The sequence below is a fragment of the Lepidochelys olivacea genome (assembly GCF_965140295.1).
Source record: "Lepidochelys olivacea isolate rLepOli2 genome assembly, chromosome: 8".
Lineage (NCBI taxonomy): Eukaryota > Metazoa > Chordata > Testudines > Cheloniidae > Lepidochelys > Lepidochelys olivacea.
Genome location: NC_140418.1, coordinates 102,504,599 through 102,523,690, shown reverse-complemented (window position 1 = coordinate 102,523,690; position 19,092 = coordinate 102,504,599). Strand labels below are relative to the sequence as shown.

The window sequence follows — 19,092 nt, the reverse complement described above, 5'->3', positions numbered from 1 at the left end:
CCCTGCATAAATAATGTTTCCCCAAGGCTGTGCCAGTTGGGCTCTTCCCTCCAACAAAGGCTCTCATGATTTGACAGCAAACCAGCCTTTGAGATTCTGCCTCTTTGCACAGCATTGGCTGAGGCTGCTGACTATATCTGTAGGAAAGGAAGGGTGACACAGGACAATGAGTGCAGGTTGGGGGAGTCAGACAGAAGCAGCAGGGACATGACATCAGTGCTAGAAAGAGGGTTAAAGCCCCCCTGGTCCTGGCTGGGGGTGGATATCTATCGGATTTTTCACCTGGCTGCTGTGTTCTGCTTGACCTGCGTGCTGTTGAAAGTGATTCAGCTGTATCACAGGAGACAGGAATTGATCAAAGCTTTCAGCAGATTCCCAGGTCATCCGACCCACTGGCTATACGGCCATGTCCATGAGGTAGGAAAAGGGCTGAGTTTGCACTTTGGGGGGTGGGGCAGAAGGAGGTGGTATTTAAAAATGAAATAGACACAATGCAGTGAACAGAGGAAGCAGCTTCCCTGAATCTGGGGGCAGGGGGGCGGGAAGTGGGAAAAATCGCACTGATATGGAATGTCCCTGGGATCTGTGAGAGAATCCTCCTCGTGCCCCTTTGGCTAATATAAATCATTGGTAAGTCATGCATCCCGCTATACAAAGCTTGCTCTGAAGTCATTATCTAAGGAATGTTGTGTAAGGAACAAAAGACACAGGTCAATACAAAAAGCACAACAAAGAGGTAATGATTACCTGAGGGCAAAGGAGAAGGTAACACCTTATGACACCTTATGGGTCAGCTCTTCACCTGGCGTAAATCAGGGTAGTTTCATTAAAACTACACCAATTTCCACCTGCTGATCCCAGGGCTCTTCTGGTTTGACTGGGAAGCAAACTGAGAGTGAAACCGCTGCAATACTCTCCATGTTGTCATTCCTTTGGAGAAGGACAGAATGCACATTAGAATCAGGCTTCCATACATGGCAGATAATGAGGTTCAGGGACATATTGTTACCAATTTGTAGGGTTTCGTTAATTCCACTGCCAAATGAGATGTACCGAGTAGTGAAGATCAGTTTGTGATGTAACAGCACCTGCTACAAATCCCACACTCAGCAGTCAGCACTGATTGTCATGGACTGGGGTATGAGCAGCCATGCCTAGTGATTGGAGCAGCAATGGTCAGACCTAGTGGTCATAGCAGGAATCAGAGGACAGGAACAGTGCTGAGGGTCAGACCCAGAGTCAGAGACCGAGGTAAGAGTATTTTGACAGCTGCAAAGCAACAGAAGAAGATTCTTTCTTACAGGAATAGGAATTCATAGGATCCATAATTGTAAATGTAGCTATTATTGATTTTTATAATAATAAATCAATTAAAAGTTAACACAAGCACAGATAATAATATAGTAATACAATAAATATATACTTGGTTGTTAATCTAGCAGGTCTGAAGGTAGTTTGGGGAATCCAGGATAAGGTCCTATCTCCCATTGACTTTAGCTGGAGATTAGAATGAGCAATGTATGCAAGAACATTTAATTATAGACCATTGGTTTGTGGTGGTGAGTGACTGTTGACTTGAGGGCTACTCATATGAGTAAATTTGTGCATCATCTGTTCCAATGCCATCTATCCTGCACTGAGAGCCAGGAACACTAGGGTCACCCAGACTATCCTTCTAAAATTTAGGGTATTCCTTAATTAAATCTTTATAACCTGTAGAGAAAATCCATAACCACTCTAGTGTATGGCTGTAAATGTTTCCATTTCTCCTGGAAACATAACCAGTTTAAGGTTACTAGGCTGAATTCAGTGCTTGTAATTGTTAGATGCTGTACAAGACCTGGGACTGAAGTTTAGGTGTGAAAGGTGAAGGGCATGGTCTTGCACCCATGGAAATTAGTGGACTGCAAAGACTGCGGAACCTCATGAATTTTCAGTGGATCAGGGCTAGGAAGAGGGATTGCTAAATATTTTCCCTGTTACCTGTTGATCTGGCTCCATGTCTTATGAGTACTGTCACAAACCTGGCTTTGTATCTTGTCCAGCGCAGGGGAGGTGAAGGAGCTGCCCTGCCTTTCCCCTTCCTCCCCAAGTCTTGGTAGTTCCCCTCCTTCCCCCCTCCTATCCCTCCGACCCCCACTCTCCCATTCACAGGGAACTTCTGCCTGGCCCCTCCCCAGTAATGTCACAAAGCAGACAGGCCTTTGTTATAAAATGGGTCTGATTCAGCTCCCATTGACTTCAAAGGCAGCAGGTTTGAGGCCATTTAGGCAGATGTCTAATGGGCAGGCTCAAATCGCTTGTAACTGAGGATCAGATTGTGATCCAGTTACTCATATTGAGTAGGACCCTACTCCAGGCGTAGCTCCAGCTGTAGAGTAAGATCCTATTCAGTGTGAGTTAAGGTATCAGAATCTGGCCTTTAATTTTTCTCCAGTGAAATGCTGTTCTGGACCTGCTCCAAAAGGCGAACTATTTACAGCTTGTGTTTGAGTTCCAAAGTTCAATTGTTTCCAGGTTAATGAGAAAACAAGGGCCCCACAAAAGCGTCAGAACAAGAGTAAACCTGAAATAGGATCAAAAGACAGTCCCTGTTCTAACGTACAGTCCTTGCACCTTAACACAGCCTTGGGCTTAGTTATTGTACCATGTCATTTCATGTCAAATGGATGGCTTGGCTGTAACTCTGACTTCCCCAGTGTTCGCAAGTACAGATCAGAACCTACTTGTCTGTGAGTCTGCTTAGAAATGGAATACGAAACAGCGCCCTGTGCGAGCTGACTACTGTGGCATCGTCTTGGCATAAAGACAGCTTATAAAAGCCTGGTATCTACCTTTGCTCCATACGGTACAAAATCCCTATTTATTCACTGTTCAAAAACATGTTTATTGACAGCAGGGAATTTTAAAGCAGATTTTTGAGTTGCCCGACCGGCTTTGTGACACACTTACCTGAATGGTTCCATCTTTCTTCAGCATCCAACTCCGGGGTAGAGAGTTAGGGCTCCATTCTGACCTCGGAAGCCTGGGCTCGAGCCTTCTGTTAAAGCAGTTCCATTGCGTGCAGATGCAGTACCAGCTTTGAATGGCGTACAGCCCCCCCAAGATGCGCACCCCCATCCCGGCCTGGAAACCTGCAGTGTTCAAACAGGAGCAACACTGTGGTGGGACTTTGTCTTGCAAGCTCCCACTGGTTGAGTTTTAATATGAATAATTATACCTGAATCGGTTTCAGAGCAGCAGCCGTGTTAGTCTGTATCCGCAAAAAGAACAGGAGGACTTGGGGCACCATAGAGACGAACCCATTTATTTGAGCATGAGCTTTCGTGAGCTACAGCTCACTATAGCGTATAGCATTTACTGCTGACTGCACCCAACGCCCCAGTGCAGTAGGCCACTATTATTCTTCTCACTTTACTTAGAATGAAAATGGAAGCATAGAGGTTTAGGCCTAAATTTTTAAAAGGTATTTAGGCGCCTAGCTCCCATTGAAATCAATGGGAGCTAGGCACCTAAATACCTGTTTAAAATCTGGCCCTTTGTGACTTGCCCAAGGATATGCTGCAAGTCAGTGGTGGGATTAGAACTGAGGAATTTGTGGCTCTTACCTTTTTATTCAGTCTACTAGACCATACTGTGCATCTCCCCTTGTAAAAACCCAAACCAGAGGTTGGTGGAAGGGATGGGTGAATGCTTCTGTGACAGATATGGCAATTTCCTTCACTATCCTGGACAAACCTCATTGCATTAAGCCAAACCTTGTTGGATTAAGTTGAGTATTTTAAGAGTTATTGTATTAACGATGCAAATGTTTATGTATTGTGGGATTGTACGTAACGGCTCTAGGGGGAAGATGTGACTAATGCAAACCCTGGGAAGTGTTCTGAGCTTCAAAGGACTCTTTTAAACAGTGTGCCGGACAAGAATGAACTTTTGGCTAAGTGGGTTTCCTAGGAAATCTCTAGGGGGAGATGATTGCAAATGGACCCCATCCCCCTTCTAGATATGCAAAAACCCAGCCTTTTGATGGTATGCCTTGAGGAGAGGTCCATTGTCTGTTTACCTGCTCCTGGAATCTGTAAATCAGAGACCCCAGATGTATAACACACAGGCAGATTTATTCATGTGGGGTCTTCTGAGCAAAAGATGTATGAACTTGTAACAAAAAAAAACACCCTGTGTGTGGTGTGAAGGACTGACTCCTACTAGAGCCCTTGCTGAAGTTTGGGGTGGGGGTTATGATCTCTGATAAGCTAATTAGCATGTGTGTAGGTCCTTTTATTGTTTTTAATATGTTTCCTCTGCACTGTTTTCACCTTTATAACAAATGTGTTTGCTTAAAAGAGCAGGGTGCTGATTTTTAGCCAGGGGCAATTATGCTCTTCACAGCCTCTGAGGAGAAAGCCAAGCAGGCTTGCTTGGGCAGTCTGACTTGCTGGGGAACTTCGCAGTCTGGAAAAGCCCTGGCCAGTAGGGAGAGAGACACAGGTCTCCGCCCCAGAGAGGTGACTGCTGAGGAGTTGGGAGCATAGAGTGGGTGCCCTTGTGAGACCACAAAGGGAACTGCAGTTGCCTTGATCTGTGACAGCTTCTGGCCCATCTTTATCTGGCCTCTTTATCGGTTAGTTAGATTCCTCCTGCTCCTTTACAAAGTCCATTATATATTGTACCACTGTGGCAAGGATTGAACCAGGGACCTCCTAGAGCTGAAAACTGAAGTGTCCATCTATGAGCTAAAAAGCCAGACTGTCCTGCTAGGAGCTGTAACAGATTCACATCCTCTGTGGATTGGTTTCCAGGGTAGGGACACGTAACATACACTGACCAGTCCGTTACAGCATTCCATGTAAAGGTATTTTTCTTAGTGAGAATCCCTGGATGAACAGTTATTTCATATAACGTTGAAAAATGACACCCCTCTCTGCAGTACATCAGGCCAATTCAGAGGGACCATAGACTGTTTATAACTGTCACGTCCTATGAACATTCCCCATTCTTCTGGCTGTGGCAAGATTATCGTTGAGCTCTTCTGGACAGAGAGTTTTCCAACCACCCTATTTTCTTCTCTCTTTTCTCCTCTGCTGTTGCAGCTTCTTCATGAAGGGGAGGTTTTAAACAAACTAGAGCAATGGAGCCAGAAGTACCCGTATGCCTTCCCGTTCTGGTTTGGGACTTTCTCAGCATTCTTAAACATCACCCACCCTGATTATGCCAAGGTCTTATTTGCCAGAGGAGGTAAGGCCTGCTGCAGCTGAGTTCTGAATGATTGCAACATGACTGCAAATTGCAAATGCCATGCATAATTTCCCTGGTGTTCACTATTCACAGCAAAGCAGAATTCCACACCTATGCTGTCACTAGGAATCTCTACTGCTTGATGCCTCATCATGTGTGCAACTGTCTGACCATGGATCTGTGCCCAGCCAGGGACTGCTATCCGCTCTGAAGGACTGCTAGGGTCTTTTACTACCTTGGAACAGTCTGTGTACTTTCAGACTGGATAGCAGTTACTCTTTCCAACCTCATATTTCCTGCTCCTTGGTTGCAAATCAAACTTTCTAAAGTAGTACATAAAAACTGCACACTTGGGGACTGATCAAAGGCACACTGAAGTCTGGTGGGAGTCTTTGATAGTTTCCTAGAACTTGAGGCCAGAAGGGGCTGTTAGATCATTTAGTCCAGGGCTCGGCAACCTTTGGCACACAGCCCATCAGGGTAATCCAGCAAACCGCGGCTACTGGGAGCTGCCGGGGGCTATGCCTGCGGACAGTCAATGTCTTGCAGCCCGCCAGCGGATTACCCTGATGAGCTGCATGCCAAAGGTTGCCGACCCCTGATCTAGTCTAACCTCCTGTCTATCAAAGGCCATTAAATATCACCTGATACCCCTACAGAGACCAACGACTTTAGTTAGACTAAAGCATTTCAGTCCTTAGGAGACGAAACTGTTTGATGCAGGCAGAGAACAGGAGATACCAAGGTGTCCCCAATACCGAAATCTCCTGCAATGGCAAGTAATAGATTAGGTAGGATATGCCCAGATGATCCCAGCAAGTGAACTATGTTCCACGTTGCAGTGAAAGGTGAAATCCCGTCCAAGGTCCTTGCCAAGGGAAAATTCCTTCCTGACCCCAAATCTGACAATCATGCATCCCTGACCATGAGCAAGTCACGCCAGCCCAGCATCGAGAACAGCAATTCTCTGTACCCTCTCAGAGAGCTGGTCCACCCCATTCAGTGTTCCATATCTAGCTGTGTCCAGCGACTTCAATGAGTTTTGGGTCATGCCCTAATTTATGATAGCTACAAAGTAATATACTGAGCACGTCCAGACAGATTGTGCTGAAAAATGATGTAGATGAGCGGTGAACTCTTACAGAAATATCTTTCCGTGTTCCCATTCAGCTCTAGACTCGCAGTATCCTTGGTTAATCCTAGTCTTGCATCTCTCCTTCATTCACACAATTATGCTGAACTGGGGGTAGCTTTGTTGTGTAATATTGATTCATTATGAACTGATGCCACCCATTTTGTTTCATTGACAACTGAAGGTTGGTGCGTACTCCACAGAAATGTACAATACAGTGAATCATTACTAATAAAGTATTGTCTTCTTCTCTCTCTCTCAATTGACTTTTCCAGATCCCAAGGATAACGTTAGCTATAGGCATATAGTTCCATGGATTGGTACGTATATTCGTGGCCTCCTCCATATTCCCGACCAGAAATGATGCCGAGGTCAGTCAAGAACAAGCCATCAATCGATGGCATTTCGCGTTCCTTGGCGCGGTGAGGGCCGGAAGCTTTCTGAAATCATCATGTACGCATTGTGTATCAAAAAAAGGTGAAACTCGAAGAAGATTTTGGATAAAGGTGGTTACATGCCGCAGAAGAAGGTTCAGATTGTAGGGTTGAAAGGGCTAGTTTTAAATTGGTGGTTACAAAGTCATTTTCTTTTAAAAATGACTAAAAATATTGAGTTTAGAGAAACAAGAAAGAGTAGGCCAGCTTTTATGGATTGCTTCTCTTACTGCCAACTCAGTGGTGTGGCTTCCATTATTTAATCACCAGGGCTCTTTGACATACCATGGGGAACACCTTGATCACGACCAAGCCAAATAACCCCCATGATTAAGTCGGGCCATTTTATTATGAAAGAGAGAAAAAGAAAACATGAAACAAAATACCACAAATGACAGCGTGATAAACTGGTTAGTGTCAGTGATGGGGAGGTGGGCAGTCATGTCTAGTGGTCAGAGCAGGAGTGAGGCCTAGTGGTCGGACAGAAGTCGGTAGCCAGGCATCAGAGCCAACGGTCCTAGCTGGAGTCAGCAGCCAGGGTCAGAGCTGGGTTACCTGAAGTGAAGCAAGGCAGGAGCAGGGCTAGGACCAAGGCAGGAGTATAAGCTATTGCAGCCATGGGCTAATACTTTAAGCGTCTGCTGAACTGCTGCTGCTGCTGGATTTAAGAGCCAGTCTGCTGCCTCTTCCAAGCAATAAGCAGTGGAGCCAATCAGGCAGCCCACTAAAGGCCAGCTTTGAGCGTTAGTTTGCCCAGAGACTGGCTTCGCTGCAGGCCCTGATTCTGGACTGTAACTTCCGTTAGTCTCTTTTGCAAGCCTTTCTGTGGTGAACTTTTAACAGAGATTATACCCTTGGGAGTGAACCCGCCTTTGGGGAGGAGGGGTCACTTTTCCCTCAGTAAGTAAAGATCAAAGTATATTGTTTTCAAAATTCTTGTGAATTTGGTTTTAGTAGCTTATTAGATACTTAAGTGTTTAATGTCTGGCAAAATAATTTGTTTAAGCCTATCTAGTTGTTAAAAATAACCCAAACAGTTTATAGCTGGGCAAAGTAAGCAATCTTAACTAAATCCTATGAATTCAAAGACAATATTTACATTAGTTCCTTAAAAGAAGCCATTTAACAAGCTGTCTTAAAACAGGCCAGGTACAAATATTAAGAATCCTAAATCCAATTAAATCCCACTGTTTCTCCGTTTACCAATGTTTAGCCCGTGTCTCCTCTCCAGGAATACACGATCTAATCATTTGGTGATTAACAGGAGAAATGATAAGTAAATTTAAGTTACAACGCCATTTCAATGTTCCAATAAAATCATTACAAGAGTTTTAAATGTAATCCCTTGCAAGTGAGTTAACTTCCTCTCACCGATCCATGTTGAAGTCATGGAGAGGTTGCTTTGGGTTGTTTCTTCTTGAGTCTTTTCTGTTTTTCTTATCTGTCTGTGGCAGCTTGCTTGTGGAGATGGACAGGATGAGTTAGGGCGTGCTTTCTCTATGAGTACTGGGAGTGTGTGAGCATGAGGTGTTTATTTCAGTCTTTTATCCCTTCTTATTTTTGTGAAATTATAGGAAAACAAACCTTTTTATAGTTGTTTTAGATTCTGGTTAATTTTTTGACTCCATGATTTTGGGATTGGCTTATGTGACATTTTCAACTCCTGAACATGCAGTCTGTCTAATGAATATGCAACATTCCTTTATCATGGAATCATAGAATATTAGGGTTGGAAGACCTCAGGAGGTCATCTAGTCCAACCCCCTGCTCAAAGCAGGACCAACCCCAACTAAATCATCCCAGCCAGGGCTTTGTCAAGCCGGGCCTTAAAAACCTCAAAGGATGGAAATTCCACCACCTCCCTAGGTAACCCGTTCCAGTGCTTCACCACCCTCCTAGTGAAATAGTGTCTCCTAATATCCAACCTAAACCTCCCCACTGCAACTTGAGACCATTGCTCCTTGTTCTGTCATCTGCCAATACGGAGAACAGCCGTGCTCCATCCTCTTTGGAACCCCCCCTTCAGGCAATTGAAGGATGCTATCAAATCCTTCCCCCTACCCCCACATTCTTCTCTTCTGCAGACTAAATAAACCCAGTTCCCTCAGCCTCTCCTCGTAAGTCATGTGCCCCAGCCCTCTAATAATTTTTGTTGCCCTCCACTGGACTCTCTCCAATTTGTCCACATCCCTTCTGTAGCGGGGGGGGGGGGGGGGACCAAAACTGGACGCAATACTCCAGATGTGGCCTCACTAGTGCCGAATAGAGGGGAATAATCACTTCCCTCGATCTGCTGGCAATGCTCCTACAAATGCAGCCCAATATGCCATTAGCCTTCTTGGCAACAAGGGCACACTGCTGACTCCTATCCAGCTTCTCATCCACTGTAATCCACAGGTCTTTTTCTGCAGAACTGCCGCTTAGTCAGTCAGCTAATTACCCTTTTTCTTGTGGCAGGGTATATCCAGATAACTTTTAAAGTTAAAACTAACTCTTTTCAGTCAGTCCATTTTCTAATAAAATGTTTTTACCTTAGTTTGACAGGAAGTGAAAATCTGTTTTCAAAAAGTCCAAGCATTCCTGTTCATTATATAAGAGTTTTTAGTCCTCAAAACAGTCTTTTAAAATTAAATAACTCTTTGTAAGACCTTAGCTCAAGTTGTTGATTCTAGATGGAAATTTTGGGAATGATGATTTTATGTTCCTCCTGTGTTGGATGAGGGTTTGCTTTGATTAATTAATTCCCCATTAATATAACTATTCTATACTTAAATGGCTTCTTATATTAGTCATTAGTCTAGCATCAAATGACTTTGCTATATTTGTACATAAAACATCTTACTATTCATACAGCAATGATATCAAGCAATTATTATAGGAAGGCTTGACAGCCCTAGTAAAAACATTTACCACCGTGAATATTCTGCAGGTATATAGAATGAAGACTTTAGTGTATTTTCAGGATAAATCAGTTTCAATGAGGATATTCCTAGCATTCCTTGTGTGAGTTTAAACTTGGGTTTCTCTTTGTAAAGAAAAGGGGAAGGGATTTGTTATAGGCCCAATTTACCTCTTGATTTATTGCTCTGATAACACAACTTTGCATTTCTTTCACAATCAGTTTTCTTCCTATCAGGGTTTAAATGGTTATTCTACTTGATGATTGCTTGTCCTTGGCTATTAGAAACAGAAACCTTCTGAAATCTCTTTGATTAGCTTTAACATTTTGTAACATAATTAGCTAAACTCATGTCTGTTATATTTTCAAGCATCCTGGCTAAAACATTATTATGGCTATATCTTAATGTTCAGTAAAGGTGCAGACAAGTTTGTAACAACTTAAAAAAAAGTTAATATTTTTATTATCATTTTTGTATCAACACTGAGGTCTCTCCCCCACATGATGCTACTTATGTAAGGTTACCAACCCTCCATGATTGTCCTGGAGTCTCCAGGAATTAAAAATTAATCTTTAATTAAAGATTATGTCATGTGATGACATCTCCGGGAATTTGTCAAAGTTGGCAACCATATACTTATGTGATATATACAAATGAAATTCCATTAACATACCTTGAATCCAGCAAGCACTAGTGATGGGCGAAGATCCAAAGGTTCAGTCTGAAGAAGCAACCCAAAGTTTAGCTGCTCATCTGAACTTCCTGGCTCTAGAAATCTGGCTGTGGATTTCATAAGAACTGGCATTCTCTTGTGATTTAGACTATTCTTTGCTTCTGGTCCAATCAGGAATCTTGGGAACACAGCCATTCTACAGGCATTTCTGTACATCCACTTCTGGTCCGGTCTGAAACTGGTAAATGCAGAGAAGCATGAAAATGAATATGCAACCAAAGCTAATTTTACTAGAGACTGGTAAAAGACTAGTTATGGGTGGAAGATTCAAATAGGTTCTTATTTCATCTAAACCTGGTCACCTATCCACAATAAAATCATCACCTGGAGAATGATCCTGAGCAATCATGGTGAAATTTGAAGATGAAAGATCAATATCCTCTCCACATTCCTATCAGTTGTTTGTTTTCATAGCACTAGAAAATATATTATCCTAGCAAATAGGAGATGGATTAGATGTGACCAAATAGTTTCCATCTCTGATGGAAGTTCTGGTTACTGTAGGCTCAGACTTTACCTGTATACATCAAAATGTCTGCTTATGGTCTTTAAAATCTGAAATGATCTGAACTCCACTATTTGTGTTCCCCCAGGGAAAGGATTATTGGTCTTACATGGGCCAAAGTGGTACCAGCATCGTAAACTGCTGACTCCAGGGTTTCATTATGACGTTTTGAAACCTTATGTGCCATTGATGGCAGATTCTACCAAAGTGATGCTGGTAGGAATGATTACTGCTATTGCCATATTTATTATATTAGTTTCTTATCCTTGATGGGTTGAAGGCAAAGTGATGGATCAAGAGTTTCCTTGCTGTTACCTTGCTGTTATCAGCCTGTACAGTCTATAATTCTATGAAAATTCTCTCTTCTGGTGGTTAGCTTTTTGAATGAATCCCAATTCTTTTCTGAGATATCGCAACTAATTGGTCCAGAAGCTGTACAGACTCTGTGGCCGAGCCTATAATATCATTTAAAAAAAAAAACAAAACAAGATAAGGGACCAGGGCTGATCAGAGAATGGTGTTTTGAGTAAATGAAAATCTGGCTGTGACCGGTCTGCTGTCCTTGAAAATTTCTGTTTTTTTTCCTCATCAAAACTGAAAAACAATTTTTTAAAAAACTTTTCGGCAGTTTACAGCCAAATATTTTTGGGGGGCTGAGTTTTGTTTTCTACTGAAAAGTTGACCTTTTCTATGGAAGATGCCCCGGTGTTCTGAGCAGCTCTGCGAGGGACACATTTTTCAATGAAACGGTTTGTGAGGGATGGGTCCCAACCAGCTCGACTCGAGTTAATTAATGCATTTTGCTTATTAGAAATGTCAGGAAATGGGCAGTCTGGGCCTTTCTGAAGTGGATTCCAGCTGCAGTATTTCCTTGCTTTTCAATAGCTAACAATTCTAGAACAATTCTAGAATCCAGGGATTTGGGGTTCCATTTTACCATGATCCAAAAATCACATCTAATCATCAATAGTGATTACTACTATATAATAAGGCATTAAATAGGTTCTTGGTGGCACTCTTTGAAGGTACTTATATGAAAGGCAGGATTAAATAAGGGATCTCATGCATTCCTAAACCCTAGGATTGGGGACACTTCAACCCTGTGATCTGGGGATTAGAAAATACCCCGAGATGCCAATATTCACAATGTTTAGACTGCAAGCTCTGCTTTGCATAGTACACAGTGCAACTACAGTTTCACTTCTTGGTGGGCTCTATGCAGAAAAAATAATAGAGTTACCAGATTTGTGCACGGGACCATCATTAATTTCTGCAGCTACATTGTCAGGGAGTCTGGGTACAAGAGCAACTAAACAGGCAATGCATTGTCCCTGAAAGAACTCTGATTCCATGTGGACAACACTGCCTTCTAGTGTGAGAATTAAAGACAGGCCTGCAGCTTAGATTCACTGCTGAGGGAACTGAACATGTGCACGGAGAGAAGCAATAACACTGACAGACTGGCATGAAGTTTGAACCACATGGGGCTATCGTTACAGAAAAATAAAACAGCCCTATCTTCTGTATGTGTCAGCCAATATAACTGGGATTGAACGGGGGATTTCCACTGCTGAAAACATGAGCCTGTACATCTTGTATGGAGCCAAAGAGCCTCCGGGTGTAGTGGGGAGCTGTAACAGACCCAGACCCTCTTTGGAATGGGTCTGGAAGGGGCACACATTCACTAGCAGGTCACACCTCCTTAAGACTGACCAGTATTGCTGCCTTTTTTGCTGCTTTCTTTAATAGGGCAGCAAAAAAGCTAATACATTCCAGTTTTAAATATGATGGGCAAGATTCTCCCTTGCCTTCTTGTGGTGGTGCGGGGCGCATAATGCCCCACTGACCCAGCTTTTCTATTTAGCCTGCAGCTTCAGGTGGGCGGGAGGAGGGAAGGTGAGATCCCACATTGCAGTGTTACTACTTCTGATCCCCAGCAAGTTGGGCAGGGAATAGGATAGGAGGGGAGCAGAGTGGCCACAGAGTTGTGGCTTCTCCCCCCAACATGCCAGTAATAACCCAGTGCAAGCTTCGAGGTGTTAACAGCTGGAAGCCATTTACAGAGTATAACACCTTTACTGAACCTATAAACTTACAAACCATATAACAGATGCTGTTATTCTGATATGTGCCATGAGAGGGTGATCTCTCTCTCCATGGGCTTGGTAGAATTTATTGATTCATTTTTATATCTTGGACAGCTAATATTGATTATTTTTAAGCATTTTTTTTTCAATTTTTGATTTAAATTTTGACAGTTGCGCAAAATTATGGGTTAAGCTTTTTTTGTATCGTCAGTTTAAATTTTTCACAGTTTCAGGAAATGATTGGGGCGGGTAGGGGGGTGTCAGACAATAATTATTACAGAGAGATTGAGATTCAAAAAGGTAACGCTTTCTAACCATTAAAATACAGTTTGTCAACATCACGCTGACAAAGTTAAAAGCCTTAAATCAAACTTTAAGTTTTCCTAACTGTATATTTTGATTTATTATCTATGGAAATATTTCCCCCCTCTGTTTGTGTATGTATTTGAAATTAACATTCACTGATATTTATCAATGCATCTAATCCTTCCAAGCCTATATAGATATGCTACCCTACCCCCCCCCCACACACACAAGGAAGCAAGCTGCATCCTACAAATGATTGAATCAACTTACACCCCTACTGATGCAAAGGAGAACCCAGGCTGGAGTTGCAAGTCTTTTAGTCAATTTCCTTCCCAGGGCTGCTTCTGGGCTAATCTAGCTATGGCCACCCCTACGCAGGAGTAAGGAGCAATACAAATCATATACCAACGCCAAAGCATCTGACATCCTCAGCCACCAGTAGCCTTTAGATCAGTCAGTACTGGTACCTGAAATCATTGATCAATGAACAAATTATTTTTAGATTGACTTTTATTATAACACCTAAGAGCCTCACAGTGACACAGGAAACTAAACATTAAGAGCCCATTGTGGGACCACTCAGCTGTCCTTGTGGCTTCTGCTGTACTCAAACACTTCCCCTTGTGGCCGTTATTTCTGACCTCATCATGATGTGAGCCCGAGGCTTCTTCCAAGGAGGCCTTTGGCAATGACATTTGACACGTCAGGATGGGCTGTGGGCCAGCATTAGTGTGTCCCCTGTCTGAATTGACACTGGCAATGTTGGCATGGGACAGATATCTGTCTGGTAGCGAATGTGCCTCATAAGGAAGAGGAAGGTACTGCTCAGGCTGGGGGCAGAGTGTCTGGCATCCTATACATGGGGACTACAGTGAAAGCTCACTCCTGTGCAGGGGGCTAGCCCAAGACCTTTGCATCAGGGTTTGGCTAAAGAGGGACCATTTGTACACAGTAATTTTGGGGACTAATTTACCATACCCTAAGATACCCTGCAGTGTAATGATCAAAGCAACTGACTCTGGACAAAGGCAAGAGAGAGAAAAATAACTTGGGTCTATACCACAAGTGCCAAGTCGATTCCTAGCTTCCTCTTGCTTCAAGGTAGCATCGCTAAAAGAGAATTAAGGGAACATCTCCCTTTCCCATTTTTTGTCCCCAGAATACACAACTGGTTCAAGGTGTCCCTCGTTTATTTTTAAGGTGGAAGGTAAATGCTGACACTGCAGGGCAAGGCATTTCTGGGCCTTCTCACCTATCTCCTTCCTGCACTAGGATAAGTGGGAACAGCTGATCGCACAGGAGAAGTCGGTGGAGCTCTTTGGACATGTCAGCTTGATGACTCTCGACAGCATCATGAAATGTGCCTTCAGTTACCAGAGCAACTGCCAGACGGACAGGTCAGTACCGGGTGCTCTCGGGTCCTCATGGAAGGCTGCTATTCATTGGCCGTGAATAAACTGTGCAAGTTGCTTATGCCTGGTAAATTTATCCCATCTTCATTTTAAAAGTTCTCCAACAGTCCATAAGTTTAATGGGCGGAATGCACAGGAATCCTGCCTCTGGCTGCCAGTCACCCTGTGCCAGAGGTGACTTTTACATTTCCCAGAGTTTTATACAGTCTCAGCATGTACATTTTCTTCTCAGCAGATAACCCACAGCAAAGATTCTGTCTCTGCCAGAGTGTCTCTGGGGCTCCCAGGAGCGGATGCATTATTGAGACCACTGCCGCCTTTTCAAAGGTTGCAATATTTGCTTCCCTCCCTCCTTAGGCAGAGAGGAAGGATGGTCTTGCAGTTCAGGCATTGGACGGGGATGCGGGACCTCTGGCTTCAATTTCCAGCTCTGCTACAGAGTCGTTTTGTGCCACTTAATCTCTGTGCCTCAGTTTCCCATCCGTAAAAGGGGAATAATAATTCTCCCTTTCTCCTACCCTTTGACTGTCTTGTTTATTCAGACTGTGTATTTCCCTGCAGCATGGTCCAGTGTACTGTGTCTTACCATATATGCAGACAGGACCTAGACCAAAAGATCTCTGGTCTTGCATAAGGCCTTCCGTTGCTACTGTATTATAACTAATAGTGATAGCCCACTCCTTCCTGGGTGGTATTTGGTTGAATATATGGAGTCCTGATGTATTTGCCCCTCCCTTCTATGCTTGGTCACCATCTTCCGCTTTAAAATCCCGTTCAGCTGCTCCCCCATGTTACATTACGGTACTAACATTGCTCATACTTCGGAGAGAGATAACTGTTCCCTCTGAGACGACAGTGCTGCTTTGTAGCCTGTGACCAGGAGGTGCTGGGAAGTCATGGTGTCCATGGGTGAAAGTGAGCAGGGCCCACGTGCACCGCGGCATACAATATTTGATTTCCTGAAAGCAAATCCCTTCTGTTTGTCCCTCCCCTCCAACCCCAGGGAGAATTCCTACATCCGAGCCGTCTTTGATCTCAGCTACTTGGTGCACCAGAGGCTGCGCATCTTCCCGTATCACAATGATTTCATTTATTGGCTCAGCCCTCATGGTTTCCAATTCGCGAAGGCCTGCCAGCTCGCACACCGCCACACAGGTACTTCCCAACACCCTGGCCTTTGGTTTCCTGAATCCTTTGTGCGTTTCGGGTGTTTAACAGCAGCCATCCCAGCACCTGACCAACGTGCTCCAACCTTCTTCTAAAAGGCTAGAGCTGAGAGAGTCGTGCAGACTACCTGGCCCATACACTCTCTGGCCTCAGTGCCGAATCTTCAGCCAGGGGTCCAGTTACTTGTCAGCTGTACCAGTTGTTTCTCATGATGTGAGCACAGGGCAGCTAGGAACCAGGCTGAGACCCAGCAACTCGTTTCACATTGGCTAATGAATAGCCATCCTGGGGTAACAGCTTTGGCTGCTGACTCATGCCCGGTCTGGACTGGAATTGATCAATGACCTTTCTCTGAATCCTAATTGTGCCCTATTGTTCCTGAAGTGTAGTAAATGGGGTTGGTGGAGGTGCTAAGGTAAATGGGGTCAGGATAGGAGGAAATCTCCACTCCTGAAGTCCTCCTTCTAACAGATCTTTGCTGACGCACAAGGGCCCATCTCTTCAAAGGTATTTAGACGCCTAACATCCATTGATTTCAATGAACACCAGGAGTCTAAATCTGAGGGATCAGATCTACATACTATGGTAACAGAGTGAGTGCTACCATGTTCCCATAGGTCAGACGAGGGTCGGTGCAGTTGAATGGCCACCCCACTTTGTGTTTGGAGAGCATGTAGGCAGCCTCCAGGACTACAGTACGCTACCTGCTGTAGCTGAAAGGTGTGCGTCAACCGTTTTCTAATGCAGGCAAGGTGATCAGGGAGCGGAAGGAGTCTCTCAGGGATGAGCGAGAACGTGAGAAGGTCCAGAAGAAGAAGCACTTGGACTTTCTGGATATTCTTCTCCACGCCAAAGTGAGTTATGGAGGAATGCGTGTGCACTAAATACCACCAAGCAGGGGGTATGTTCCACTGGGCTTCACCACCAGAGGCCTGGGTGAGACTAAGCGAACCGCACCCCTGTGCTGAGAGCCAGCACAGGACCTACGCACCACTTAGGCCCTCAAATGGGGGCTGAAGTGATGCGTAAGCCTCATGGCTGGCCTATTGCATAGAGTGAATTTCACCTGGTGACTAAATAAAATATTCCCTCTTCTCATCCTACTGAAAGTTGGGTAGGCCTCCAGACTTTAGCTGCAGGGTCCCCCAGTCTTTAGCTGCAGGGTCCCCCAGACTTTAGCTGCAGGGTCCCCTGTAGAGAAAGTGAAAAGAGAAGTTAGTCCCCGTGCTCAGTGAGTCATCAATCAAGCATCCAGATGTAAACCTCACTTCTTGTCTATAACCTCCTTTTCCAATCCGCAATAATTGATTCAGTCCACTAGGGAGCCCCCTTGCTTCAATTTACCCCTCTCTAGCATAGGCAGGCCTTGCTCTCAAGTCTTTCCATGGCGCTGGAGAGTGAAAATATTCTCTTCTCCCTTCCTCATGGTTGCTTGCTGGAAGCTCCTGGAGTGGCGTGTATCTACACAGAAGAGTGGAGAGGGCAGATGTGGTGTTTAGACGTTGCTTGTAATTATTAGAATTGGGAGCACTGGCTGTTGGGTGTCTGGAAGGACAGGAAACAGGAAGGAGGGGGGAGGAGTTGAAGAGGCTGAGGGAGAGCTACTGAGGGTGCAGCAGCAGCTTGGAAAAGAGGTTTCCACTTTAAAAAATAAAGTCCTGTTGACGTTTGTTAGTACCTTGCCTGGCTACTACAACAGCAGATAAATTTTTACAGGGGACATAACTCCTTTCCCCGGACAGGTGGCATAACTTGGACTAAAAGGGCAATATTAAGAAAAGGAAATGTAGATGTAACCCACACACCTCCTGGGTGTAGTGTTCTGTCCCATCTAGTGGCACCGTGCCCACTTAGAGAAAGATATTAATGAGTCTGCTCTACAGCCTTAGCTAACAGCCAGTTGGCTTTTAGCTCATGCTGTACACGCTCATGCACTAAGTTCCGGAGGTCCCAGGTTTGATCCCGCTCACCAACGACCAGGGTCTGTCAGCGTTAGATAGATACAACTGGTCAAAAGTTGGTCTAACTTCATGGCAGTCAATTGGCTAAGGCCAGAATGAATTTGGCCCTTTGGGCCTCCAGAACAGTCTCTGCAGGAAAGTGGGAGAGCATGTTTCCTGGAGAAAACCAGAGAAGTGTGCTGTAAGGAGCGATTCTCCACTGCTCCTCCACAAGAGGAGCCAACCTGCCTCTTCCCATTTCTGAGCCAAGGCGAGGTAGCAGTTGTTGTCCATGGGCACTGTAACAAAGAGATTTTGGATTCCTGCCTGAACTGGTTGGCCTAGCCATAGCCAGCATGATGAGTGAATGTAATTCCTACTGCTGGATTCATTTGTGCCACTGACAGTGTCCATGTGTCGTTAGGATGAAAACGGAGCTGGATTATCCGATGAAGACCTACGTGCCGAGGTGGACACGTTTATGTTTGAGGGTCACGATACCACAGCCAGTGGGATCTCCTGGCTCTTGTACTGCATGGCCCTGCACCCAGAGCACCAGCAGAGATGCAGGGAAGAGATCAAGGAGATTCTGGGAGACCAGACTACTATCCAGTGGTGAATCTCATATTTTTGTATTTATTTGATTCCACCCTGTCAATATCGTTACTAGGTGATAACATATTAATAAATGTTGCTTAGAAAGCCAAGGTGCTCAGGGCCTAGTTTTCAGAGGCACTGAATACACAGTAGTTATAACTTCATTTGATGTAGTGGATGCTACGCCCTTCTTAAAACTGGGCCTGCAATATCTATATCAGTGGTTCTCAACTTATTTATCATTGTGGGCTGCAGCCCGGACCCTGATCCTGGACCCCCACCTTGCGGGGCCAGCTGGCTGCCCGCCCCAGACCTTGGACTCTCGTTGCACGGGGCTGGCCAGCTGCCCTGGAGCTTGCGGGGCTGAGCGGCAGCGTTGGACCCTGGAGCTTGTGTGGCTGGGTGGCGACCCTGGATCCCCTACCGCGCGGGGCCGGCTGGGAGTCCCAGACTCCCGACCCCGCAGGGCCAGCTGGGAGCCTCAACCCAAGACCCCCACCACACAGGGCGGGCCGGCAGTCCTGACCCCACCGCGCCGGGCAGAAGGACAGCCTGGACCCCGCCTCGCTGGCCAGCCTGTAGCACATTGCTGAGCTGGGCTGCAGCTGTGTGGTAATTGGGTCACATGCGGCCCAAGAACCTCT

At 44.9% G+C, this 19,092-nt stretch overlaps 1 protein-coding gene across 1 annotated transcript in view; it reads left to right on the top strand.

Annotated features, from left to right (window-relative positions):
• The first annotated feature begins 68 nt into the window (after positions 1 to 68).
• LOC311524807 (cytochrome P450 4B1-like) overlaps positions 69 to 19,092 on the top strand; it is a 29,828-nt gene continuing 10,804 nt past the window's right edge. Inside the window, exons 1-8 of the mRNA XM_084636331.1 lie at positions 69 to 417; positions 5,091 to 5,235; positions 6,643 to 6,687; positions 11,028 to 11,155; positions 14,605 to 14,729; positions 15,748 to 15,899; positions 16,659 to 16,765; positions 18,276 to 18,466. Coding sequence (XP_084492457.1) covers positions 208 to 417; positions 5,091 to 5,235; positions 6,643 to 6,687; positions 11,028 to 11,155; positions 14,605 to 14,729; positions 15,748 to 15,899; positions 16,659 to 16,765; positions 18,276 to 18,466 — 1,103 coding nt within the window. The 5' untranslated portion in view covers positions 69 to 207. The remainder of the gene's footprint in view (positions 418 to 5,090; positions 5,236 to 6,642; positions 6,688 to 11,027; positions 11,156 to 14,604; positions 14,730 to 15,747; positions 15,900 to 16,658; positions 16,766 to 18,275; positions 18,467 to 19,092) is intronic.